This window comes from Haplochromis burtoni, unplaced genomic scaffold (assembly GCF_018398535.1).
Source record: "Haplochromis burtoni strain Fernald_Lab_line unplaced genomic scaffold, NCSU_Asbu1 Contig_301, whole genome shotgun sequence".
In the NCBI taxonomy this organism is placed as follows: domain Eukaryota; kingdom Metazoa; phylum Chordata; class Actinopteri; order Cichliformes; family Cichlidae; genus Haplochromis; species Haplochromis burtoni.
The window spans coordinates 491,056-518,421 of NW_024582662.1; the positions used below are offsets into that span (position 1 = coordinate 491,056).

General features: G+C 39.9%; 4 protein-coding genes across 5 annotated transcripts in view; all 4 read right to left on the bottom strand.

Annotated features, from left to right (window-relative positions):
* Positions 1-650, bottom strand: part of LOC102295345 — a 3,292-nt gene extending 2,642 nt beyond the window's left edge. The window contains exon 1 of the mRNA XM_042228082.1: positions 541-650. The gene's annotated coding sequence lies outside the window, so the exon portion shown is untranslated. The remainder of the gene's footprint in view (positions 1-540) is intronic.
* Positions 651-751: 101 nt separating this feature from the next.
* On the bottom strand, positions 752-12,463 carry LOC106632447. 2 transcript variants are annotated; one of them, XM_042228085.1, is made up of 6 exons: positions 11,912-12,461; positions 11,706-11,774; positions 7,700-7,992; positions 6,409-6,485; positions 4,132-6,072; positions 752-2,023 (listed from the first exon to the last, which is right to left on the bottom strand). In XM_042228085.1, exons 1-5 carry the CDS (start codon positions 12,129-12,131, stop codon positions 5,598-5,600), a joined length of 1,134 nt encoding a protein of 377 aa, XP_042084019.1. In that variant the 5' UTR covers positions 12,132-12,461; the 3' UTR covers positions 752-2,023; positions 4,132-5,597. The 2 variants fall into 2 exon arrangements, with proteins under 2 accessions (XP_042084019.1, XP_042084018.1); XM_042228084.1 differs by having other exon boundaries at positions 4,132-6,485; positions 11,912-12,463.
* On the bottom strand, positions 1,064-2,009 carry LOC102295846 (GTPase IMAP family member 7). The gene is made up of 2 exons (XM_042228083.1): positions 1,212-2,009; positions 1,064-1,102 (listed from the first exon to the last, which is right to left on the bottom strand). The coding sequence occupies exons 1-2, from the start codon at positions 2,007-2,009 to the stop codon at positions 1,064-1,066; spliced, it is 837 nt and encodes a 278-aa protein (XP_042084017.1).
* Positions 12,464-12,634: 171 nt separating the features above from the next.
* On the bottom strand, positions 12,635-26,584 carry sp100.1 (SP110 nuclear antigen, tandem duplicate 1). Its single transcript, XM_005949329.2, has 16 exons — positions 26,134-26,584; positions 24,459-24,624; positions 23,858-24,076; positions 22,565-22,684; positions 22,227-22,360; positions 22,089-22,133; positions 20,514-20,553; positions 19,838-19,900; positions 19,622-19,744; positions 19,191-19,327; positions 18,503-18,571; positions 17,139-17,275; positions 15,071-15,182; positions 14,895-14,969; positions 14,033-14,176; positions 12,635-13,351 (listed from the first exon to the last, which is right to left on the bottom strand). The coding sequence occupies exons 1-16, from the start codon at positions 26,275-26,277 to the stop codon at positions 13,262-13,264; spliced, it is 1,818 nt and encodes a 605-aa protein (XP_005949391.1). The 5' UTR covers positions 26,278-26,584; the 3' UTR covers positions 12,635-13,261.
* Positions 26,585-27,366: the final 782 nt, after the last annotated feature.

The following is a 27,366-nucleotide window of genomic DNA, read 5'->3' on the forward strand; positions in this document are numbered from 1 at the left end:
CCATCAAATCTGATCAAAACACACACAATCCCAGTGATGCAGAAAGTTTATTAATTGTGAAGGATAAGAACTGAATGGCTAAGACTTGAACCCTAGTTTTTGTGGACTTTTTCAGGTGCATGAAATAGGCACAAAATACATGGTGTGTCAAAAAGAATCATCTGATTTCAGAAGGCTATATGTTTTTTTTAACTATTAGACATAGAAGCTTTCAGTAAATTTTAAAATGCAAATGTAAAGTTATATACACAAAATTTACAATGTTGACAAGTGCTTAATATGCCCACCTCCAGACCAGCATCCAATTTCAAAATGCTTTAATTCCACAATCATTCACCTAAAGAAACACGTAGTGGCTGCAGTGACTCCAGACATGCTCATGGGATGAGTTTGACATATGCTGTGTATCCACGGGGGGACTTATTGAGCACTTGTGCACACTGTAAGTTTATATTTAGCCATTACTTGAATAAAAGTATAGCCAGAAAAAGCATACCCGGATAGAAAAGCCCAATAAAACACTATCAGTCATGGACTCACCTCCCTAGAGTCTGGACCTCAACATTGTTAAAGCAGTGTGAGATCATCCTCACAAAGAGCAGAACAAAAAGCGGTCACCATCCAAAGACAGCTTTAAACATTCTTCAAGAAGCCTGCAGAACTATTCCTGAAGACTACTTAAAGAAATGAGAACAAAGCTGCATAAGAGAGTTCAGACTGTGTCGAAGAAAAAAAGTGGTCGTACCAAATATTGATTTTAAAACTCTGTATTGTATTTCCATGTATATGTCCGCATATCCTTGCATTTACTTTTTTTCCTAGTAAAATATAAAGAAAAAGTGGTGGGCCGAGACTTTTGTGTAGTACTTTAAATATTGTTTTCATTAGCATTTTTACAGTTCTGTTATCTGATTAAATATGAGATCAATGAGATGATATCAGATGACTATATTTTCTAACTATGGACAGACAAATATGTATGAAAATTATTTTTGTTAATTAAATCAGTTCGATATATCATCTGTCACACATTTGAATGATAAATCACTAACACAGTAAAAGCTCATCTATTTCTTTTTCTTAGAAAGACCTGGAATTTTTCCTGGAATAATTGGAAAAATTGTAAAAGACACCACAATCAAAATGATTCCTATAACACAAAGGCATTTAGCTGCTACCCCAAGATTGCAACATAACAGTAGACACAATACAGCCAGTAACAGGATGCTCTTCATGAGGTAGGACATGCTGTACAACTCCCCCTCTGCATCTTTTCTTGCCCTTTCCTCCTCTTTTCTCCACAGATTTGTCTTCATCTTCTTTAGCTCTTCACCCTTGTAATGCTCCCTCAGATTTCCCTCCTTTTTGCTGATTTCTTCATCTCTCTCTGCAAGGATGCTTTCCTGTCTTTTTCTGATTTCCCTCTCCTTCTCAGGATACAGCTCTGTATTGTAGTAACTACCTCCATTCAGGGCCACCAGGGTCTCGATCTTCTCCATAAAAGTTGTGACCTGCTTCTGGTCCTCCGGGGTTTTGTTGTTGAAGACGTGGAAGCCACCGCTACACTTGCGTATGAAGTTGCGGAGGTTCTCGTCACTCTCAGTAATGATGTTGTTTATTGTTTTGTCTTCCAGGCGATCCCCGTGGGTGAACAGCACGATGGTGTAGTCCCACACTCTTGGGCCAAACTTTGCTTCAATCAGCGTGTGGGTGTCTTGGTCTTCCTGAGTCAGCCTTCCTAAAGGAATAACATATGCAAAGACGTGCGGCCCTGGTTCCTGGAGTTTCAGGCGTTGAAGAATCTCTCGGATGATGTCCTCCTTGTTGCTTCCCTTCTCGAAAAGCCCAGGTGTGTCAATCACATGGACAGGTACATCTCCAACCACCGCGGACTCTTTTTCACAGTGAACAGTGATGCCGACCAGCTTCATCTCTGAACAGAACACCATTTTATTGAGGATGGTGTTCCCACTCGAGCTCTTGCCTACACCACATTTTCCAAGAAGCATGATCCTCAACGGCTCTGTCAACCCAACAAAAAGCATTTTTAAACACTATTCAGAGTTCATGAAAGTTGTTGTGCCCTTCATTCTGACTTCTGATATTATTATTGTTTATTTGTAGAAATTCGTGGCTTTCACATATTAGCCCAGACTGTTGCATCCCAGGGCACAAACAGTATGAACTTTTTTATTATGTTCTTCCATTGTGGCAAATGCAAAGCATTTTGCCATTTGTTGATGAATAAAATAAAAATTAAAGATTAATACACTGTATGTTGTCTCATGTTACCATTTGTGGTTTGTTGTGTTTTTATATGCCTGTTGAAATGTTTTTTCTTATCTTATGTTTTCAAAAAGTAGAATTTTGTATGATTAACCAAAATGATCCAGGCATTAATGATTCTTTTACTGCAGAAATTGCTATTACGAAATTTAACTACTAATTTCAGTCATGTTATACTGATATTATTCTGGTTATTTTCCATAACTTGGTAGCTTTTTGGCAACAGATTCGCTACTGAGCAGAGATCCAAGAGACAACAGGCTCCAGGTGGCCAAGCTGAGATGTGTAAGGCAAAAGTCAAAGTTCATTTAGAGAATAGAAAAGAGACTCAAAAAGTGACCTAAAACTATCAAGGTAAATATGTTGCAAAATGTGAGAGCTTGAAAATTTTTAGTTATATATAACAACCAGCTGTACGTTCATGCCCTATCCTCTCATATAAAAGGCATAAAGAGAACTCTTATTTACAGCTGTGATTAGAAGTTTATATTCACTCATCGTGGGCATGAATATCATGGTAATTTGGGGGCATTTAACTGTTTTTTTAATTGTTCTTTCTCCAAGGTGAAATGATTGTACAGCATGCATATTCAAAGTTGAATTTCTTTTGGATTTTCTTGAATCTGCACAGGGTCAAAAGTTTACATACAGGGTCAAATATAAAGGTACATGCCTGCTAATCTTTTCTTAACAAGTTGCACCTCAACCAGAAACTTTTGGTAGTCACCAACAAGTATCAATAAGTATTCCGGCTGAATGTTTGACCGCTCTTCTTTTCAGAGCTGGTTATTAAATTTATTTGGTTTGTTGGCAAAGAACCGGGTTTTAAGCACAGTCTTGTTGTTGGCGACTGAAAGTCTCTGATTGAGGTGCAACTTGCTCAGAGTCATTTAACCAAATATCACTGAGAGTGTAAGTATATATTTCAGTTTCTATGTATCCTTTTCACACAGGGTCAAATATTTAGGTATATAAGCAGAATGCAGATGCAGGCAAAGCAGACAAAAGTAAAAAGACGCCTTTGTTCCAAAGATATGTACACTTTTCACCCTGTGTGGATTGGAGAAAATCCCAAAGAAAATCAGACTTGTACACCTAACTCTTTGTTTGTTTTTAGGTCATTAAAGATGTACAATCATTCCACCCTTGGAAATGTACAGTTAGATTTGCAATCAGTGATTGGTTTAGCTGTGATGTAGAGTGAGATGAGAAGAGGTAAAAGCAGTAAAAGCAGGACACAGCGGCAGACAACACAGACAAAAGTAAAGAGAATCCTTTATTATAAAGATACAAAGACTCTTAAGAGCAGACAAGTGGGAATAAGGAGCACAAGAAACGAGATGCAGACATTAAATGAACATTACATCAACATTAGAGGCTAAAAGTGCACTTCTCAAAATCATTGTTTGCTAACTCAGTGTTTGTGTGTTAGTTAAACACACACACACACACTTACAGGAAGAAGGTAGATAAAAATAGTCACTGCCATCTTGTTTTTTTTTTTTTTTTATGAAAGTACTGTAAAAAACATTATAAAAGTTCTGTGGTTTTGTTTCCCCACATTAGCTTATATTTTAGAGAATGGCTTCAATCTTCAAACATCTGAAATAAGCCCGATAAACTGCAGTAGCCAACAGCTCAGCTAAGGCACCACTATGACGCACACTGCTCTCTTTTTCTTTCTACACGTGTCAGTTGAACAAAGGAAGACACGAGATTAAGAGCACGCTGTGACAGTAAGAAGGAAACGTCGTCCAACGACACCCACAGGGGCAAAAAAACTAAACAGAAAAGCATTAAACTAAAAACTTTTAACTCAACAGCATTTCCATATTTCATACTGACCCTGCTCCTGCTCACTTTCTGCTGGACCAGGTATGCTATCAGCGGCCTGAGTGCTCATGGTGGACGAAGACAGAAGTATCACCAAAATTCAAAACTCAAAGTCTGTTAGGTGAAGCTTCTTTCATCACAACTTCCTCGGTGCTTTCTGTTTTAAACTGAGGGTGGGGCTCTACAGCCAAGTCACATACTGGCTGCGCTACGAGAATACCGCATCCACCAAGTTACAGTCAAGTCCACATACGCTGAATAATTAGGTCAGCAGCGAAAATCGGCCGCTCTGCAGGACATTATTATTTTTTCTACCTGTTTCGAGCCAAGACTATTTCAAATGTTTTAAATAAACCTCTGAACTTGGCATTCTACCTGCATCTTATAGAGAGTCACTGGATGGGACACACCTTTATGGTGTAAGGGGTTGATGATTTCTTGCATAACAGCTTAATGTGGAATAAAGTTATGATTTCAAATAGAATATCATTACTTTCATTTTGACTGAGAAGTAGACTTTGATTCGTTGGTATTTTATAGTGAGACTGACAAGCAATGCAACGAGGAAACAATTAAACTATTACATTTAAGGATACTGCGATTTTTATATCACTAAAACACACGTGTGTTAACACACGAACCGCCTAAAGTGTGTTAAGACAATTGCGCTTTAAAAGTTTGAGAAGCAATACAATGAACGGTCTCAGCGCGCCATCTAGTGGTCAGTATACTTTAATGCTTCATAAAACGTCCTGATCAGGGATAAAGCTTCGATAAATTCACCCTGGATTGACAAAATGTAAAATGATAATATTTTAAAATGAGAGTATTTACATTCAGCAATGAAAATTAATCAGCTACACTTACTCAAACACTGGACCTATGTAGTATTTTGAGAGAACATCAAGTAAATGGTTCATTTTTCAGCTACATTTCAATGAAATATTGTAGTTTTAACAGTAATACTTATATGAACATTATACTCATTATCCAAAATAATCCAAAGCCTGGCTCTCAGTCATTTATTCATTCATGAAGATAAAACCTTTTTGTGATTAAAGATTCTTTATTAAATAAATTTTGGGGGATTTTCTTAGCCTTGATAATAATTTAATGGTTGATTTGATTGCATGAAAGTTTATTGCAACTTTTTAGTAGTTAATCAGTGTTTTATTCTTGCAATCTGGGGACAAAGTGTTCAAATGACCACAGCTTTAAGGTGCATATCCAAAGAATCTTTTTATTTGATGTCAGTGAAGCAAACTAACATATTTACAAAGCACAACAATTTAAAAGCACGGAACAATGACTCACCTTCGCGCTTGTCTGTTATTTAGTTAAGAGTTCGTCAAATTCACATTTATATTAAACTATGCTCATTAAAGTAGCGTTATAGTGCATGAGAGCTTCATAAGGAGGATCTCAGGTGGGGGAAAAACAAGGTCAGGAGATTCTACTTTCCAGGCTTTCACTGTAGATTATTTCCGATCAGCCAGCCTCTGTAGGAGGGCGATGACTGTGTCCTGTTTGGAGGAGAGCAGCTCCAGGGCCGTGGCTATCCTTCCTAGGGACTCGGACATTCGCACCTCCCTCCTCTCGCGCCTCTTCTCTCTGGCTTCAACCCTGCGGCGAGCCACTCGATCGAGGTAGGCCTGCTCCTCCTGTCGCTTCAGAATCTCCTGGAACAGAGTGGAGCCGCCTTGCTCCGCTTTCGCCTTCTGGTTCTGTCCTTCAGTTCCAGACACAGTTGATGTTGACAAAGAGGTGGCAGCAGAGGAAGTGAGGCAGGAGGACGTGAGGGGGAATGAAGAGGAGAGGCCGAGGAGATTCTGGCTTTGGGTGAGCGATGTTGTACTCAGGCGAAAAGGGATGACACCTGATGAGATGGATGGAGCTTTGCGGCTCGTGTAGCCCAGTGTGTTGAGGTCTGTGTTACTGGCGGAGATGAGGGAAGGGGATGTGGTGGCTGTTTCTGTATAACAAGGCGAGGTGATAAAAGAAGGAGCAGGCACAATGGTGGCTGGGTGAATACTAGTAGTAACAATGTCACCATTGAGGACGATCAGGGGCTTGAGGTCTGGGGCATTAGCTGAGCTAATGGTCGCTGCAGTCACCGACGTACTGGCAGCGCTGCCAGCACTGGAGCCCAGACCTACTGAGTCCACACCACCACCACCACCACCAGCACCAGCAGCAAAGTCACTGCTAGGACGGATGATGGTGGACGTCGGCTTTGGAAGCTGCAGGGGCTTTGCAGCGATCTTAGCCAAAGGAGCAGGCAGTGTAGAAACCGTGCTGCCGCCTTTGTTTCGTTTGTTGTTCACGATCTGAGTGCCAATGGTGTCGCAGAGGGTGGCGTCCATCAACTAGAGTGGAACAAGACACACACAAAGATATGGAGAAAGTACACCAATGAATACATCAAACAGCATTGTAATCCATGTCTTACAAATACCAGTTAACAATGTAACCGTATGCTGTCTTAAACCTTGTTACTTTATGTTATAATCCTAGTTATTTCTGCTGTACTTCCTCACAGTTGTTCAGATTAAACATCCCTGTACAATAACCATTCATCATTTAACCCTTAAAGTCTTTCCATCTCTATATTGACTCAGTTCTCTTATGGTATTAAAAACTGTATAAATTCAGAACCACTCTGTGTGATACAGTTTTTCAAATGCGCAAGAGTAAGGATTTGGGGGTGAGAGGGTCATGGGCAGCCAAGGGGCACTGATCAGGCCGGGAACGAAAGCTGGGCCCATGTGGTCTGATCCAACAGATGAGCTACTGTAGCTCCAATTGCAAAAAAAAGTTAATACTAATTCTGATAGAAAGGTGTCAGAATACACAGTGCATCACAGTGTGTTGCATATGGGGCTGCGTGGCCACAGACCAGAAGGTGCCCTGGTCTGAGAGGTCTAGTGGAGCCCATGCTTCGATGGGTCAGGGATGTTTTGGCAGCAAAAGGGGAAAAACATAATATTAGGCAAGTGGTTATAATGTTATAGCTGGTGGTATATCGCCAACAGCAGAAGAATGCTTCTGATTTCTAGCCAGTAACCCTGAGTTTTGAATTTTGTAAGATAGACTAGGCCTGTACTCTACATCGACCACACCTTCCAAAATATATAAAGCAGCAGTTTCTTCTTTCTGCACAATTTTTATATATACGGTATATATAAAAACACACACACACACACACACACACACACACACACACACACACACACACACACACACACACACACACACACACACATTATCCACAGATGCAGAGTGCAGCTGTTAAACTCTGACTGGATAATGATTATTGGTGGCTGCGTTTGAGGTCAGTTACATTTGTCCTGAGGGGAAATTCACATTTCTACAACTGGAAATTTCAAGCATCTCACTCTATAGTAGACTGTGTAGTGTACAAAGGCAGACTATGCTAAAGCACTTGAAAAAGGAAAAGGAGAAAAGAAAGAGGGCTAAAAAATTTCATAGCAACTATGTCCAGCTGTGAGGTTTACTTAAACCAGTACTTAATGTCAGCAACTATTTTTTATCCCCAGGTTTGTCTTCCCGTTAGACTCACATCAAAGAACTCCCAAGACGTCTTAGCATGTCCCGTCTCCCGGCTGCGGTCTTTAACCCTCTTGTATGTCACAATGAGGTTGTTCCACTTGCGACGGATTTTCTCAACAGGCAGTATGTGCCCCTTGGAGGCCATCTCCTCTTGGACACTCTGGAAGAGCTGCGAGCGTTCCCGAGTCTCATAGAGACCCCAGCGACGCCCGACGGCCTCAATCAGACACAAAACGGCTTTGGAAGAGAAATCCGAGCCAGAGCAAAGCGTCTTCTCGGAAGGAGCAGGGGGCATTACTGAAGCTGGGAGAGAAAGAAAGCCACTTGTGGTGTCACTTCATATATAAGATAAATGGGTTAAACTGGGGAAAATCTTATATACATACAGTTGTTATCAAACGTTTCGATCCACTCATCATGGGCGGGAATATCCTGGTAATTCTGGAATTTTAATGATTTCTTTGAACTGCTTTTCCAGGGTAGACTTACTGCACAAGTTTGAATTTATTTTGGATTTTATCTAAAACATCTAAAACACACAGTCAGTAGTAAACATACAGGTGCAAATATATAAATATACTCAATTAATTCTTTTAATAAGTGGAAATTCTATAAAGCCTTTAAACTTGAGAAAGCTATTAGTGATTGACTATAACTGGTAGTTTCCCTTTGCCGTCATGAAAAGGATTTGTTTGATAGCACTCACAGGTTTGAACAATACAAGACACTTATGTACAGATGCCAAATACTGTACATAAGTGTGAGTTATTTGGATGTGTCAGCACTTTGCTAAGGTCTGGAAAAAGACCCAAACTGTCAACCTCAAATGAGAGAAAAGTGGTCAGGATGTTTAGGAACAATCCAGGAACAACCAGTGCTCACACACCGGCATCACTGTCCACAGTGAAACGAGTTTTACATTGCCATGGACTGAGAGGGTGCCGACCAAGATAAAAGCATCTGGTCAAAAATCCGCACCTTCAAGCTTATCTGAAATTTGCAGCTGCCCACATGGACAATCCAAATGTCTTCTGGAGAAAAGCTTCGTTGCCAGACGAGACAAAGATTGAGCCACAATCAGGTATGTTTGGAAGAGTAAAGGTGAGGCTTTGAAATCTAAGAGCCCTGTGCTAGCTGTCAAGCATAGTGCTGGTAGATTCTGACTCTGGGGCTGTTTTGCTACCAGGGGTAAATCAGGATTTGAGGTAAAACCTGAAAATAGAATCTCTAGTTCTGTCCAAGTTTGAACATACAGTTGAAACTTGGACCCAGTTGGATGTTCCAACTGGACAATGATCCCAGGCACACAGATAAACTGGTTTTGGAATAGATACAGTAGACAAACATTAAGCTTCTGGGATGACCTTCCCAAGGCCCCGACCTCAACCCTGCTGAACATCTGTGGACAACACTTAGAAGCTGAGTCTGTGCCACAAAACCAACAGATTTAAATGAATTCTACCAATTATGTAAAGAAGACTGGTCAAATATCCAGCCAGGATTATGTCAGAAACTTGTTGATGGCTGGTCGAGGTGCAAGTTGCAAAGAGACATTAGTGGGGGTGTGTGTAAATATTTGAGCCCATATGTAATGTTTGATCCTGTGTAGGTTGATGAGTGGATGTAAACCTATGGGCTCAAAATGTGGTCATAAATATTTTGTACTTGTAAAAAAGATTTGTGTGTGCGTAAAAAAGATTTGTGTGTGAAAAAAGATTTGTGTGTGCGTAAAAAAGATTTGTTGTGTAAAAAAGATTTGTGTGTGCGTAAAAAAGATTTGTGTGTAAAGATTTGTGTGTGCGTAAAAAAGATTTGTATGTGTAAAAAAGATTTGTGTGTGTAAAAAAGATTTGTATGTGTAAAAAAGATTTGTGTGTGCGTAAAAAAGATTTGTGTGTGGACTTAGAAAAAAAACCCTGCAAGTTACAAGTACGGATTTTGACCCTATTTTTCTTCCTTTCATCTGATTGGTCAATGTCATGTCAATCACAAATGTAACAATCCAATCAGAGAACAGATGGGTTTGGCTGTCGAGGGGCGCTTTTTTTGAACTGCAGGTCTTTGAAGGGAATAAATGCCCTTTTACATGCCAACCCAGCGTTTTCCTTCATCACCACGAAGGAAAACAGTCTGTGGTCGTCCGAGTTTGGTGATTTTTGTGTCACAGGTCTACGTGTTTAATACAGGGACTTCCACAGCCTTTTCAACAGCGCTGCGGACCGCGGGGTGGGGGCGGGCAGTGTTTTGGAAATGACAGTCTTCATTACAAAGCTTTCTTCGTTATGAATTAGCATACATGTTTTTATTGAACATTTGAAGAACCAGCAAAAAAAACAAACTCTTGTAGAGGACATAAAGTCAGAGATAGAAAAGACAAGGAGCAGGTGCATCTAGTACAGGTAGAGCTGCTGCAAAAACCCACAGAGCCCAGCAGCCAGCGTAACAAATTCTGGATCCTTTGCTTTTAGTTAGCAGTTAGCATTAGCAGCACATCCTGCGTCCGATGTGAAAGGACTTTTATGCTGCGCACTGTGACTCACAGCAATGGTCCTGGGTCAGCCCTGACTTTGTGTTAAACTAATCCTAAAGTAATAATGGTATTTCTAACCACTGATATACCACAACTTTTTCCTTTCAACAGCTACTGAAAGTTAGGGGACCTAGCTGCTATCGGATATTTATATAGCGATCCTCCAGCTTCAAACTGTATCACCCTTCAAGGACCTGCAGTTCAAAAAAGCGCCCCTCGACAGCCAAACCCATCTGTTCTCTGATTGGATTGTTACATTTGTGATTGACATGACATTGACCAATCAGATGAAAGGAAGAAAAATAGGGTCAAAATCCGTACTTGTAACTTGCAGGGTTTTTTTTCTAAGTCCACACACAAATCTTTTTTACGCACACACAAATCTTTTTTACACATACAAATCTTTTTTACGCACACACAAATCTTTTTTACACATACAAATCTTTTTTACGCACACACAAATCTTTTTTACACATACAAATCTTTTTTACAAGTACAAAATATTTATGACCACATTTTGAGCCCATATAAACCTATGACCACAACTGTATTTGCAGATACAGAAAAACTGCATTTTCTGCATCTTTAATTCCTAATGAGAGATTTTCAACATTTCTGTTTTCCCTCTTGTCGTTGGTTTGACGTGTGCGGGGGTTAGTTTCAACACCCAGAGTCAGAATTTAGCAACATTTGATGAGCTATCAAACACCCCAACAAATGCCCATCAAATCTGATCAAAACACACACAATCCCAGTGATGCAGAAAGTTTATTAATTGTGAAGGATAAGAACTGAATGGCTAAGACTTGAACCCTAGTTTTTGTGGACTTTTTCAGGTGCATGAAATAGGCACAAAATACATGGTGTGTCAAAAAGAATCATCTGATTTCAGAAGGCTATATGTTTTTTTTAACTATTAGACATAGAAGCTTTCAGTAAATTTTAAAATGCAAATGTAAAGTTATATACACAAAATTTACAATGTTGACAAGTGCTTAATATGCCCACCTCCAGACCAGCATCCAATTTCAAAATGCTTTAATTCCACAATCATTCACCTAAAGAAACACGTAGTGGCTGCAGTGACTCCAGACATGCTCATGGGATGAGTTTGACATATGCTGTGTATCCATGGGGGGACTTATTGAGCACTTGTGCACACTGTAAGTTTATATTCAGCCATTACTTGCATAAAAGTATAGCTTTTTTCTTTTCGATGCACCCTGTGTAATAGCATTTCTATGCAAATGATTAAAAAATGACATGTTTGAATTTTTAGGTTATTCAAATTCCTTTTAACAGTCATGAGATTTAATGTGTATATGTGCGGATACATCATATCATCATTTTATATGAATTATTAAAAGAGGTTAATGTACGCAAGTGTTGCCAGTTATTACTTCTGCCAGAAAGACTTCGGTCAGTCAGGTTATGTGTTTTATTACATTCTTGCTGGTGCTCTCCTCTCACTTTGAATCTTACTTACCTGGAGCTATCTTCAGGTATGTTTTTCCATCCCCAGATGTGGTGAAGAACCGCTCTGTGCTAACAGGGTCTGATGACAGAGCAGATAAAAGCTACATAATCTACTGAAAAGCAACAGATTCTGAGTGGCCATTAAGAAAACAAAACAAAAAAGGAAGCAAATAAACGAGGCCGAATGGCCATAAATCATCTCAGGTGAGCACTCACACAGTAGTACAGGAGTAGTTGTCGTGGCAGCTTGCAGCTCTGTGTCAGCCAGCTCCTCTGCAGTCTGTTCCCCTCCTCCTCCTCTGCATGCGGTATCTCCGCAGGGCGCAGGCGACTCCTGCCTGCCCAAAAGCAGCGCAGATGCATTTTCATCCACCGCTTCAGTTTTCACATGCAGCGCTGCGACGTGGTTGCTGCCTCCTTGCAGATCTCCCTCCATGGCTGACACAGAAACAGAAAAAAAGGGAAAAGGAGCAGGAGCTGAAGGGAGAGAGCTTGTATTGTCTGCGCAGGCGTTGAATTGAGGAGAAAGTTTGGAGATCTCGGCTGTTAATCGATGATGCAGACTTCAGCGTGAAGTCGTGCAGCCAAAGTCATGACTGATTTAGCTGTGCGCGTGATGGACAAATGCCACCCCCTGCATGTTTTTCCGTGAGGGGCACGGAAATGGCTGCGCTGACCACCTCAGCTCAGCCGACGGATGCGCAGAGCGGCTGCGCAGCTCTCAGCAAGGATTTGCTGCTGGCAACCGTGATGGTGACGTCAGCTGACCGCACGTTTGGCACATGTTTAGTAACAAAAAACCAAAAAATAATTTTCAAAATAAGAAAAAAGAATCCGGATTTAGCTGTCAACGTGCCAACGTAGGGGCAAATTCTGCACGTTTTATTGCATTAATAATAATAAATATTAATAAATTAAAATAAATAATACTAAACGAGGTAAAAGAAAAAATGCATTTTATTCTTTTATGTGTTATTTGTGGCGTACACAAACAAACATTTTATTTAAAAAAAAAACCCCCACATGTTACAGATAACAGTAAAAATAAATTGAACTGTAGTGACAATAGTCCTCTTTGGACCAACACATTCAGATTTTAATGGTATATAACATCAGTTATATGTGAAACAAAGTTAGGGCAAACAAATGAAACTGGGAGCAATATATACATATATATAATGATCATTTTAACTTGACTTTTAAATAGGACTAGAGCTGTTTTTGGTTTCAGTGCACAAAACTGGAGGAAAACATTATTACAATTCCCCTTTAGACATTTGTCTTTGTTTTCAGTGTGCATTTTGTATGTAAACAACATACACTATGGAACTACTTTATTTAATATTATACTGTAATGGGTTGTACTATGATAAGGATTATCCAATAATAGCTTTTCCATTAGTTGCCAGCACATGAACACAGAGTATACTGTATTTGACATTCATACTGTGTTGTGTGCAAACACTGATATCTAGTTACATTTTGCTACAGTGCCATCGCTGTAACACCCGTTTTTGATTGTTTTCTCAGCTTTGAAGTGTTAAAAACTGTCACACTGGTTCGAAGTCACTGATCTTGGATGTTGAAAGCCTTCTTAAACTCGCTGTCAAATAACTCCCTCAGTTGGTTGCCGATGGCAAGGATTTCTGGATTTCCCTGAAAAAGAAAAACAGCGATTGTCATTATGTTATTTTCAAAACTTCTATTCTGTTTAAAAAAGTTGTGTTTGTAATCCAACAGATGTGTCAATGCACTTTTAAGAACCTACAGTAATTGAGGGGGAAAAAAAACAATGAGCAAACACTTGGCGGTGGTGGGAAGGAAGAACTCCCTTTTAACAGGAAGAGACCTCCAGCAGAACTGAGAATAAAAGACAGTAAGACAAAAGTTTTCTATTTGAGATCCACTGTGAAATTGCAGGTACCCATGAAACTGGTCAGACCAGGACCCCCAGGGACCCAAATGCAGAAGAAGCACTGCATGGAAGCAAAGGTGAAATAGATGGTAGTTGTTTTGATTATGCCTTGTAAAAGCTGAACAAGGCAATTTGACTAAACTTTGAATGGCAGTCAGAAGAAAGTGAAAGCTTAAAGTCCTGAAAACATTTGACAACACAACACACGGAGTCCCAAGTCCCAAAAGAGATACAGAATCACATTTTTTGTCACTATAAGGTGTAATTGAAGTTTCCAAAACTTTCAGTGAATGTAATCTAATTCTTCTTTTTTACATGCAGATGCAAACCTTTTAAAACCATATAAAAAATAAAAACAAGCGCTTAATAGACTATTGAGAGCGCTGAATGCCATTATCACACTTTCACTAAGAGTTTCTTACCCGGTTGAATGTCGCACAGTTGGCAAAAATAAGCTGTACATCAGAAACAAACTCGCCGACAGTTTGATACTGTTTCTGCTGGAGTTTCTCTGTTACTTTGCCCAGCCACATCGGAGTCTTGATAGAAGTGCTGTAGTTTGCCAGCTGTGGGTGAAAGCAGACATCCAGAAAACCAGAGTATTCTAGTCAGAGTTTTACACATATAGTGCTGTGAAAAAGTATTCGCCCCCTTCCTGACTTCTTAGCTTTTTGCAAACTTGGTACACTTACATGCTTTACATCAAAGCTAAGTTTAATTTTAGGAAAAGAAAATACAAAATGTTGTTTTTAAACGCAGAATTCAGGTTCACTACTGTTCCAAATTTTCAATTTGTGGATAATGATTCTCACAATGGTTTGCTTGAGTCCCAAAGCTTTAAAATTGCTTTGTAACACAGACTGATCAATGTCGATGACTTTGTTTCTCATCCGTTTCTTTAGATCGTAGGATGTTTTGCTTTTTGAGATCATTTTTCCTACTTTTCTCTTTCAGACAGGTTCTATGTAAGTGATTTCTTGATTCAACAGGTCTACCAGCAATTAGTCCTTGGTGCTGCCAGTGAAGCTGAACTGGCTAGTTACTGATTTAACCGGTTTGGATTGCTTGTTTGCCTTAATAAATGAAATCATCATTTAAAATCTGCATTTTGCGTTTACTGAGCTTATTGTTGTCTAATATGAAACTCTAACTGATGATCTGAAGTGTGACCAATATGCAAAGGCTAAGATAGCTCACGTTTTCAGTGCACTGCACTTTATTTTCTATGAATGTTTTAAAACTTGATTCTAATGAATAAAAATTGCTTGCTTAAAAAATACTTACATAGCCCATTGGGTCTGGAGAAAACATTTGCTCCTCGTCAGCACTGCGCAGACTCAGGAGGAGATACTGGCATTGCTGTTGATGAAACAACAGAGGGGCAGGTCACAGCAATGTCACAGGGAGACGGGTAGTTAGATGGTTACATGGACAAAGTTGTAGACAGAGAAAATTCTCACCATCATGTGTTGAGATATTTGCTGAGACATCACTGCGTTCACGTCCAGCTGGTCAAGGCAAACGTGATTGGCTCTAAAAACGCAGAATGTGCACAACCAGGGGCTGTCGTCGCTGCACACACATACACACACAGATATATATCAGTCTTAAAAATATAAACCCTTTTGATTGTTGTTTCAATCAGCTATATCCTTTTTATTTTTATCAGCTGAATGTCTTAGCTTCATGTTATCACATAAAACAGGTACATTTTAAAAAAGCAGAACGTATGCCAGGATCATATACAGTAGTGTGTAATTCAATACAATATACATGGATAATAGCAGCACAAATGTTGTTTTAGTAGAAACTGTCCACCTGACTTCAGCTAGTACCAGTTTTAATGTGAAGGTGAAAAACATTAAAACAAAAATCAAATGAAATGATGTTAAAATTTAACGCTGAGCAAGAATTTAGTTTACAGAACTAGAAGATCTGGAGTAACACTCCACTTATTTGGACTCATGGTACAGGTCAATTTGCAAATGTCCTGTTTTGTTATCTACCAGGTCCAGAAGGAAATATCCTTAGCTCCTTCACTCTCTTTGCCAGCTGGCACCTAACTTTGTCTTTTCATTATAAGACTGTCAGTTTGTTTGGGAAAAAGTACTTCTACTTAAACGACGGAAAAACAATTAAGCAAGTGTGCTATTTTACACTTGCTTAATTGTTAAGAAGTTCACAGACAGCACTGTGCAAAAGTCTTCAGCCACCCCTCATTTAAAAAAATTATTTTTCTGGGAAATAAAGGGAAATAGGGCACGGTGGTTAGCACTGTTGCCGCACAGCAAGAAGGTCCTGAGTTCAATTCCACCATCAGGCCGGAGTCTTTCTGTGTGGAGTTTGCATGTTCTCCCCGTGTTTGCGTGGGATCGCTCCGGGTTCTCCGGCTTCCTCCCACCATCCAAAGACATGCAGCTTGTGGGGATAGGTTAATTGGATAATCCAAATTGCCACTAGGTGTGAATGTGAGTGAGAATGGTTGTCTGTCCCTGTGTGTTGGCCCTGCGACAGACTGGCGAACTGTCCAGGGTGTACCCTGCCTCTCGCCCTATGACAGCTGGGATAGGCTCCAGCACCCTCTGCGACCCTGAAAAGGATAAGCGGAAGCGAATGGATGGATGGATGGATAAAGGGAAATAGATGCAGAGATTTGGAGAATAATTTTTGACTGTCTTTAATTCGGTTTTCTGTCAAGCTGATCACACACTGCTTCACTAATGTTGAAGTCCGAGCTCTGGGGAGGCCAAGACTGTGTGGTGGTTTTGTTTTATGTTTTTTATTCAGGTATGCTTTTACTGCATTGGCAGTGTGTTTGTGATCACTGTCATGCTGAAAAATGATGCTGCTCCTGATGAGATGCTTTCCAGATTCCATCTGACCGTACTTTTTTGTGTTTATAATTCCTCATTTTCACAAGATTCCCAGCACCACTGGATGAACTGCATCCCCAGAGCCTCCCCCATGTTTTACATTTAGCTGTAGATGTTCAGTGTTGGACCCTCTCATCCTCCTCCATAAATAAGACAACGATTTGGACCAAAAATATCAATGACATTATTATATAAGACCTTTTGCCACTAAATTTCAATCCAGTTCTTGTGTAAACTGGCATACCTCAGCCTTTTCCCCCATTTTCCCTTTGTTTAGTGTGGATTCTTCAGTAAACCTGGAAAACTGTTGCTCCAGGCCAATTTAAAATATTACAAGAAAGTCTGGTTCATTGAAAGCAACTCATACAGAAATGAGAAGTGGCTCGAGACTTTTGCACAGAGCTGTAGGGATATTCATTAGTGCTGCTTTAAAATGCTGAGTTCAGTTCAGTTGCAGGACTGTATAATGGGAGCATTTCTTTCACCCTGTTAAAGCTGATTAGGTTTCTTTCCTGCCAATGCATTCTGTGTTGATACGACAAATTCATGCAGGTTTAAAATATAAGAGACTCAAACAAAACATACAAAAGGACAAAAGAGAAACAGCTGATTTAAAAAATATTTTTTAAATGGCTGCTCTCCCAGTAAGGCTCACTTCAGAATGATGTCGTCCACATGTGGCAGGTGGCATTTCTGGTGGAAGGATCGTGGGCATTCCTCGCACACTACCAGCTCTTGGTCTTCTTCTTCGTTTTTACAGATGCAACACTCGTCATCATTTTTCTCATTCTCCTGGCAACACAGACAATAAATCACAGAAAATCTGTTTGTACACAAAACTGCTCCAAAGCGCCTTTCAGACCCAGGAGATGTAAAATTGCTGACTTCATCAAACGGTAACTTATAACTGCCATCTATAAATTAAGAACACAGCACCGCCACAGCACGCATTCACAATAGGTAATCGGCCATGCATGAGGCCATGTTATTACTGTTACTTTTGAGAGGCCACATCTCACGTGTGGTTACAGTAATGCATAATCATAAACACTTTAGTAGATTTCAGCCAGTAGGTGAGATCAGACTTTTACTTATAGCTAAATGAAATAGCTTAAGTACTGTAATGGAGAGTGATGGCTTCATAACAAATTATTTTTCATCTGCGTAGTGACAGTGTAACTGCAGATCTATCTGAAGTGAAGATGAGACTCACTGTCTTTTACTTTTTTATTAATCCTGTAGAATTTAATCCACCTCTGCTGTGCCTTGTAGGTAAATGAGCTCTCTTTCTTTGGAAGCACTCATGGATTGATCTGTAGGTATATAAAAACTCAGAGGAAGGGACTGCTGCAATCTGCTGCATCAAGCTTCAGCTCCTATTAAAGTTTTGTCAAAACCAGGATTAGGCTGAATCCATTATTGGTCAGACTCATTAATCTGACCTGTCACAGATTTTTCGTTTAATGCGGTAAAGGCTTTGCCACGTAAAGTCCATTTTTAAGGCCCTTCAGTCTCTGATGGATGTGAAATTGCACAGCAGAGTGAATAATGAAAAACCCAAAGGTATTTTGGAGATGTCCGCGTGCTCCTCTGGTCAGCGTTGGTGCGGAAATGTAGAAAGGTCTTAATTTTTAGACTTTAATCCATTTGCAAGCATTTTTTTACAAAGTTGTGCTCTGTTAAAAGCAACAAGTAAATGTCTGGTCTGACCCACTGAATGTACAGTAAAGTGACCGAGGGCAGAGAATATCCATTAAGTTGCTGTCAGAAAGAGAAGGAGTCCCACTCCTGTATGTGATGTTAGGCTACAAATACAACTAAACTCTAAATTTGGGTTGGAATCGCATATTTCTGCACCGGAACAAGATAACTGAGAGAGGAAAAAAGTTTCTTGTTTGAGGAATTATACTACAGATTTAGAGAGACAGATTTTGTACTATTTAGAAAAAACAGCATTGTGCAAGAAAGTATTTTTCAAACCAGTGTAGCATGAGGAAATGCCACTTGTCTGAAACTTACCAGGTCTTCAGGCTCTGGTTTACACAGAGGGCAAGCACACAGAAGGGAATGAATCTTCAAGATCTCTGCCTGAAAGAGACAAAGTAACAATGTATTCATTTTTCAATCATAAGTTCTCACTTTTGGTTTAACAAAGCTTGTAACGCTCATATTGCCTCCAGACTAAAGTTGCTCTTGGGTTTACAGGTGAGACACAGTTTCATGCAAAAAAAATTGTTAAGTCCTGTAATTTTTTGGGCACGAGTGGCAACTTCAAAATTATAATTCAAAAAGATCCTACAAAACCAAACTGGCACTGACCCAATTCATTTTTCCTGAAATAGCCCCTAATTGTCTTTATATTCTTTATTATTTGTTCCTTCTCTATAGCTGGTGTTAATAGTAACAGAAGAGTCTTTGGTTCTGCTGTACGGTGCTGAAACATTGATGTGCTTTTGGTGTGTGCTTAGGGCTAACTGTGGTTGTTCATCAAAATGCCACCACATGTTAGCTTTCTGCATTTGGATATATATTTTTACCATATTAGCTGCTTGAAGATTGATGACCGCAAATAAATATGAGTCAAAATGTAAAGATTGTAATCTTGGAGTGTAATTTTCCTCCCTCATTCTCACAGAGTACCTCACAAAAGTACCCAAAGGCGTAGAGATAAGTTGCGGTGAACTAGGAACCTGCAGTGTAAACACACCTCCATGAGAGCACTCAGAGGTTTTCCATCCCATCTGATGTCTTTCTTCCAGGAAACATTTGTCGGACCAGATTCCTTACAAAAGTCCACTGGGGTCATCCAGCTTGTCTCAGTACGAATACTCTTGCCAAGTGTCCCTAGAGGGAGAAAAACATTTTGAGAAGAAAGTTCCTACAGCTTAACTAAAATCTTGTACGGAAGCCCCAAATGCAATTTCATTGTTCTCTGACAATGACAATAAATAAATAAATACCAAATACTAAATCTTTCCATTTAATTCAATTCAAAGTAGCATTTAGCAGCACCTGGATGCTACTTATCCTCTTAATTCCAATGGATGTAATCAGAGTGTACTTTGTTTTTTTAAAGAACTGTTTAAACTTTTTCAAATGACTGTATCTGTATCACAGTACTTTCTTTTTTTAAGATACCTGATGCAAAACGTTTTTTGTGTAACGTCCCAGCTAAACCACCACATGTAACTTTGAACACTTTGGTGTTGGAAAGACCAGCCTCTGGCTGCTGCACCGTCTGCTCTTCTGCCTCTTCTTCATCTAAAACAGACACGTTATGAAGATAATATGTAACACAACCATGCGTATCTAAAAGAGCTTCCATCATAAATATTACACTGTAGAAACCAGCACCTGTGGTGGGTTCATCACTTGATGAATCCTGGTCTTCCTCGTCATCTTCTTCTTTCTCCGACTCTAAAAAAGAGGATTTTATCCATGAAAACAAGCGGGAAAGAAGCTTGCCTTGCCTGTGCATGTTTGTCTTACACATGTATATTTTAAATTCAGAGTTTTATGAATATAAATATGTGCACGATATTAATAGAATGCCAGAAAAGATTTTAGTGACAATCATTATGCTCAGAGAGAAACTAGAATCACTGCCTCGCGGCTGTATGCCTTCACCCATTAATATTCTTGTTTTTCATTTTGGATCTTAATGGTAGCTGTTCCTCATCCAAGTTGAGGGTCTCAGGAGAAACAATGTTGTTTTCTGTACAGATTGGAAGCTCCTTGGGGCAAATTTCAGTTTTCTGATATAAGGATACAAAAATAAAATTGTTTTGACTTCAGTTCGTTGGGCTTTTCCAGTTCTGCTCTATTTCTATTATACTGGAGCATAAGGAGGGGGGTTATAAATGTCTGCAGTGCCTGCCTGCCTCAATTGATGCCATTAGTTTTAAATGCTTTAATATTTAATGTGAGATAACAGAAGCTCTTGTAGCAGCCAGTGGGAAAGTGGGCTTATATGCTGTTAGGAACACTCACGTTTTATAAAAATCGGTGTTTTTGCAGTAATAGAACAAACCTGTGGTTGCTTCTTCGGGTGAGAACAATCTTTTCTTGGCCTAGCAGCAAAAAAAGAAGAACGTGGCTTAGATTAGAAAAAAATAAAACAAACGAATTTACTTCTGAGTAAGAAATACCCTACCAGTCCAAATCTGGACACACAATTTTCATGTAATGGTTTTTCTTTACTTTTACTACTTTCTACATCATAGATACAAACTGAAGACATCAAATATATGAAGCAAGATTAATGGGATTATGTAGCAAAGAAAAAAAAGATAAATAACTCTAAATATGATTTCTATTTTAGATTCCTCAAAGTAGCCACCCTTTGCTTTGTTGACAGGATTGCAAACCTTTGGCCTTCTCTCAATGAGCTTCATGATCGAATCACCTGAAATGGTTTTCATTTCACAGGTGTGACTTGTCAGGGTTCATTTGTGGATTAGTTGTGTTGTGCAGAAGTCAGGTTGGTACACAGCTGACAGCCCTCTTTGACAACTGTTAGAATTGATATTATGGCAGTGTCCCCAAAAGCAGTCACAAAAACCATCAAGTGCTACGATGAAAGTTGCTCACATGAGGACCGCCGCAGGAAAGGATGCCCAAGAGTCACCTCTGCTGCTGAGGATAAATTCATCCGAGTCACCAGCATCACATATTAGAGCGCAGATTAATGCCACACAGAGTTCCAGTAGCAGAGACATCTCTACATCAGCTGTTCAGAGACTGCATTAATCAGGCCTTTATGGTCAAATAGCTGCTAAGAAACCACTACTGAGGAAAATCAACAAGCAGAAGAGATTGTTTGGGCCAAGAAACACAAGGAGTGGACATTAACCAGTGGAAATCTGTGCTTTGGTCTGATGAGTCCAATTTTGGGATCTTTGATTCCACCCGCCATGTCTTTGTGTGATGCAGAAAAGGTGAACGGATGGTCTCTACATGCATGGTTCCCACCTTGAAACATGGAGGAGGTGTGATGGTGTGGGGGGGCTTTGCTGGTGACGCTGTTGGGGATTTATTCAAAATTTAAGACACACTGAACCCGCATAGCTGCTACAGCATCATACAGCGACATGCCATCCCATCTGGTTTGCGTTTAGTTGGACCATAACTTTTTCTTTAACTGGACAATGACCCCAAACACACGTCCAGGATGTGTAAGGGCAATTTGACAAGAATGATGGAGTGCTGCACCAGATGGCCTGGTCTCCACAGTCACCTGACCTAAACCCAATCCAGATGGTTTGGGATGAGATGGAGCGCAGAGTGAAGGCAAAAGGGCCAACAAGCGCTCAGCATCTCTGGGAACTCCTTCAAGACTGTTGGAAGGCCATTTCAGGTGACGACCTCATGAAGCTCATAGAGAGAATGCCAAGAGTGTGCAAAGCACAAAGATTAAAATAAATTATACAACAAGCTTTGAGTAATTTCACACTTTTTTGTTTACTACATAATTTCATGTGTTCATTCATAGTTTTCATGCCTTCAGTTAGAATCTGCAATGTAAATAGTCATGAAAATAAAGAAAAACATTAAATGAGAACGTGTGTTCAAACTTTTGAGTGGTAGTATATACATCTGTTTTTACTTTTTTATTTCCTCCTTTGTAGGCCACTGTTTTCAGGTGACCCTCCTGTGAAAAATGACAAAAACAAAATAAGTGAAATTCACACTGGAAACAGCTGGAACATTGATGAAATAAGTTCAGATTTTCTGTTTGACAAACCTTTATAAGTTTTCCCAGCGGCGTCCCCCCACATCGAATGCTCAGCTTCCAGTTCTTGCAGCTCTGCTTTCCTGCAAACCTCTCAAACTCACCTGGAGCAAACCACTGCTTATTAGCCAGAATGCACTTCTCTCCTAAGAGATGCAGAGGAGGAGGAATTCAAAGAAATGTTTTACACACGCAGAGTTTAAATCTCAGTCATAAATGATCTCTTGTTATCTCCCAACTGCCGCTTTTTCTAGCTTGTACATTTTTCTATTATTTCACAGCTGTTGAACAAAGAACATGCAGCTGCAGTAGACTGCAATGCAACAATGAAAAGACTTTGCTTATCTGACCTTTAGCCAGTTTGTCACGTTGTAGCGTTCCCGACATCTGTCCGCACGTCACAGGCAGCTGGGACTTGTAGAGGGGCCAGGTCCAAATTTCACCCTTCTCTCCCTTCTTCATGGGAGGAGCTGAGAAATACAAAATGTTATAAATGCCGATTCAAACATGCTGCAGTGTAGTCAATATACATGTTGTGGCTTTGGAAAAGACATGACCACATTCCCTCAGAGATCTTGCAGTGAACGCTGCAGGTGTAGAAGCAAGAGGGGCTGTGGCTATGCTCCAGTTTTATAGAACTGAGTGAGGCCTGTATCCATCTTGGCAGGGAGTCAAACATGTTCCGGTTCATACTGACCACTTGGGAGGTACCTTTCCACGGATTCAGGAGAATGATTGGAAGAACCAGAGTTCCTTTTTTGAAGTTGGTCAACTGAAGGTTAATGTAGAGCTTGATTATTGTGGTATTCTCCACCTGCTATAACACTATTTACTCAGATGGAGTAGAGGAGCTGTAATGGTGTAACTTTGTAAAAAACATCAGAGAAGAGACAATTCCACTTCCAACATAAAGAGAAAGTAATGAACATATGGCATATGAACATATGACAACTCTATGCAGTCCTGTGAATAACTCGAGCCCACAGTTCATTAAGGTTTGCGGACATTTGTTTATGCACAGCTGTCTTAATTTCCCACCACACCAACATTTCAATCACGTTGAGGTCTGGACTTTGACCAGTCCGTCGCAACACCTTCATGCTCTGCTAGTTTAGCCATTCTGTTGTATATTTGCTGCTGTGGTTGGGATCATTGTCATATTGCATGACCCAGTTTCAGCCAAGCTTTAACTGTCAGACAGATGGTCTCACATTTGACTCGAGGACACTTTGGTATACGAAGGAGTTCATGGTCGACTCAATAATGGCAAAGTCCAGGCCCAGGTCCACCAAATGATCATCCCTTCACCACATACCAACTGTGATTGACAGCTGAGGTGAGTTTCGGTTCTCTCTAAATGTGCATTATGGTCAAACATCTCCATTTGGTCTGATTTGTCCAAATGACATTGTTTCAGAAGTCATGTATTTGTAACCTTTCGAACCTAAGTCATGCTGCCATGTTCTTTTTCAAGAGAAGAGGCTTTGTTTTTGGTTGGGTCTAGCCTGGGGTAGAACCAGGGTACTTTACCCCAGTGAGAGCTGCTAAAGGTTAGAGGATGAGAGATGTCTTTTTAACTGTATAACTCCTGTTGGCATATAGTCACGCTGAGAACAGTAAAGCATAAGTGAGGAGTAACTTACTGAAACATATTTTCTTGGACTTCTTCTGAGCCGAGGTAGACAGGCCTGATGGGCCAGGCTGCTCATCCTCCTCATCACATATGCTCTTGCTATACTTCCTCTTCTTTTTCACTGAGTTTTCTTTCCTCGCCTCTTCTTCTGAATGTTCAGTTTTTTCCTTTTCACCGTTGTCTTCCGTTTCAACTTTCTCAGGCAATTGTGTGTCAAAATGGTAAGACCCTGAAATTACATTGAAGTCCAAGAACATAATAAATATCTAATAGAGGCCAAACAACTTCTACAGGTCAATTTCAAAGTCTCAGTACATAGCATGCCCACTTGCTAACAAGGTTTTATATAGTCTAAATTACAACATATTAGCTGTTACAAGATGAGTCTTCACATAGACAGAGGTTCTCTTTGACTGGTTACAAGCCTATCAAATTATTTTTAGTCCTGCAAAGGCATTAATGCCACCACAAAACTCTCATCTTAAAGTAGATGACGTATTATTCCTTTCAGATTTCTTGGCCAATTCTTTGTTTTATCAATTAACTTGTCAGAGACACAAACATACTTATTATAAAGTCATTAAGAGCATCATGAAATAGAAATATCTTACCGTCCATGAGGCTTTTGCGCAGCATTTGCAGTTTGGGGTTGTGGCTCAGGACAGTTTCCTTGAAGGCACACTTCCAGAACAGTTTGATGTGCTCTGACTTTTTTTCCTCGAACCAGTCCAGGATATCATAAAGGCCCTTCTCTTTTTTCTTCATTCGACTCACCTTCTGCACACACAGTATCGAGAAAATTATTATTGGGCTGTTTAGCCTAGGATTCAGTAAGTAAATACCAACATACTGTCGTTTTCACAAAGTGTCTATGATAGTAGATTTAGAAAAAACTGCCCCTCTAAAACAGAAGGTATGAGAAAAGTATGATGTTTATGTTTGCCACTCCAATAATGGTGATTGGATTGATTATATGTGATTATTTAGGAGAGGGCGTTTCCTTCTCTGAATAAGCTGCTGTTTTTTGCGTCACAATGGGGACCTATATTTACGTAAGGTGGAGTACTGTGCAAAAATCGTGACCCACCTTTCATTACTTTATATTTTATTTCCAAGGAGACAGTCTTTTTTTTTTTTTACCTTTTAGCCTTGATCAATAGTTTCAAAAATTATAAAGTTTTACTTTGGACATTGCCTCCTTTCTTGCCAATTTTCATTCCAGTCCTTGCATCTGACCTTTTTCAGAGGAATGCTTTTATTATTTGTTAAGCCACTTAACACTGACCCATGAATCATTCAAGCATAAAAAAATCCACCTAACTCAAGGGATGAAGCAGAGTTATGTCTGTACACAACAGAAAACTTAGCAAAGAACTCATTTTAAATTGTGCTGTGCAATATGTCCTTAAAAGATTTGACAAAACTGACCAAGTGGAAGAAAATAAAGGAAGCAATAGGTCTAAAGAACTATCTACAGCAGATGAACCTGAAAAACTGTAGTTTGGAAAAAACATTTCAGTTAGTGGTGTTTGCAATCTTGCCAAAATTGATGGAGTTACTATGGCTTCATTTTTCAGGATGATAATGATCCCGAACACACTGTCAGTGCAGTAAAAGCGTACCTGGATAGAAAAACACACAGTGGAACACTGTTAGTCGTGGATTGGCCTCCCCAGACCCTGGACGTCAACATTATTGATCATCTTGACCGTTATACTCGGCGTATTTCCTTTTATGTTTGCACATTCAAATAAATCTACAAACTTATTTCCCATTTTCTCCGCAAAATTTGGAAAAACGACGCGTGACTTAAGACTTTTCCAGACTACAGATTTTATTTCGTTTTAATCTGTTTTTAATAACTGGCTCTGGTTGTGAAAATGCCTTCTTTTTTAGTAAATAGCAGTGTGAGTTACAGGTGAATGTCAATTCGCAGTGTCTTGATGATCCGGTAAGTAAATCCCAAAAAGTTGATTCTGTTCATTCCGTGTTGCTAGTCTCAGTCAGGCAAAGGCAGGCTACTAAGGCTGAGAAAACCTGCAGTCAGCTGAGACTGAAGAAGTTCAGGTAAACAGAATCAGCTTTTTGGGGTCAGTTCGCCGTATTTCCCTTGTTTGAAATCGACGCTTCATGTGTACCAACAACTCTGACGTAATCATGTATCACTTCCGCTGTTCACTTCCCGCTTAACGTCCCGCATTAACGTCCTATTCAAATAGCACTCGCCTGAAATGACTGTAACGAGGTTGATAACAAGTGCGTAACCTTTCCACTTGAGCTCCTCACCTTGAAACTGTCTTCCGAGATCAGGTTGTAATCCTTGAGCTTGCAGAGGAAGATGACCGGGTCTTCCATGCAAGAAATTTCTGTTTTATTGCAGTGTAAAAAGCGCAGCATTTCCTCCAACTCCAGGAAATCCAGCGGATCCATCGTTGTCTGTTCTCCCTACTTTTCTACAAAACTGTGCCAGTTCCCAAGAGATCGCACTCACTTATCATCCAGATGTGATATTAGAGCTGCAGCACAGAAATAAAGCGCTGCATTCGTGGACCTTGTGCCGTTTAACAGGTAACAATAAACTCTTCACAGGTCTCGTCACCCTGCTCCACCGTTTACATGCGCGCACAGTGAAACTCAATCCAAGTTTATGTAAAACAAAAAATCACAATGTTGAGTAGATGCAGACATAAGCGGAAGTTTTCCCTCTACGGGTCAAAGTGTCTGATCTGGGAAAGCTGGTTTCTCGGTTCCTCCTCTCAGTGACGTTTGGAAAGTGAAACCTTTTTCTAGCGCTCTTCTGTCGGCTCACCAAAAACTGCAGACCGTGCGCATTTCTGAGATTTATTATCCCCCCTTTAAATTATAGCCATGCTTATTTTTAAAGTAGACCCGAGACTAACAGTCTGTGGGCGAAACAAATCAAACTCATTCCTGAGCGTCTGACACGAAGAGACAAAAGGGGGATTCATTAAGGTCGCCCACAGTGAGTAACAGTGCGAAATTCAACAGCCTCTTTGATAAAACAATGAGCATTCATGTCGTGGTTGTAAACAGCTCGGCCCAAATATTTTCAGTGCTTTCTGCGCTATGCGCGCTCCCGCTTGGGGCATTATTTCAGCAGCGAGACAGAAATGAGTACGTCATAGAGATATGTCACATTTTTTCTTTTCCAGTAACAACAACATAAAATAAATCAATAATTTCATAGTTGGTTTGTATTTGTATATGAAAAATTCCTGCATGTATAACTTTAGTTTTTGTGATTATTGATACACAAGCACTTCAAAGAATAACGTTTTTTGTTTTGTTTTGTTTTGGGTTTTTTTGTCAAACTTAAAAGAAAGTCAAGTGAGTCAACACGAGAAAACGAATACAAGCTGGTTGATAATCCCTTAGGAGATATAGGAACAGGTTTTCACAGTGCTTGGACAAAACTAACCACAGCATGACCACAGCACTCAGCTCCATTTGTTTATGAAGTAATTCAAGTCTTTTATTTTTGTAAATATTTCTGCCTAA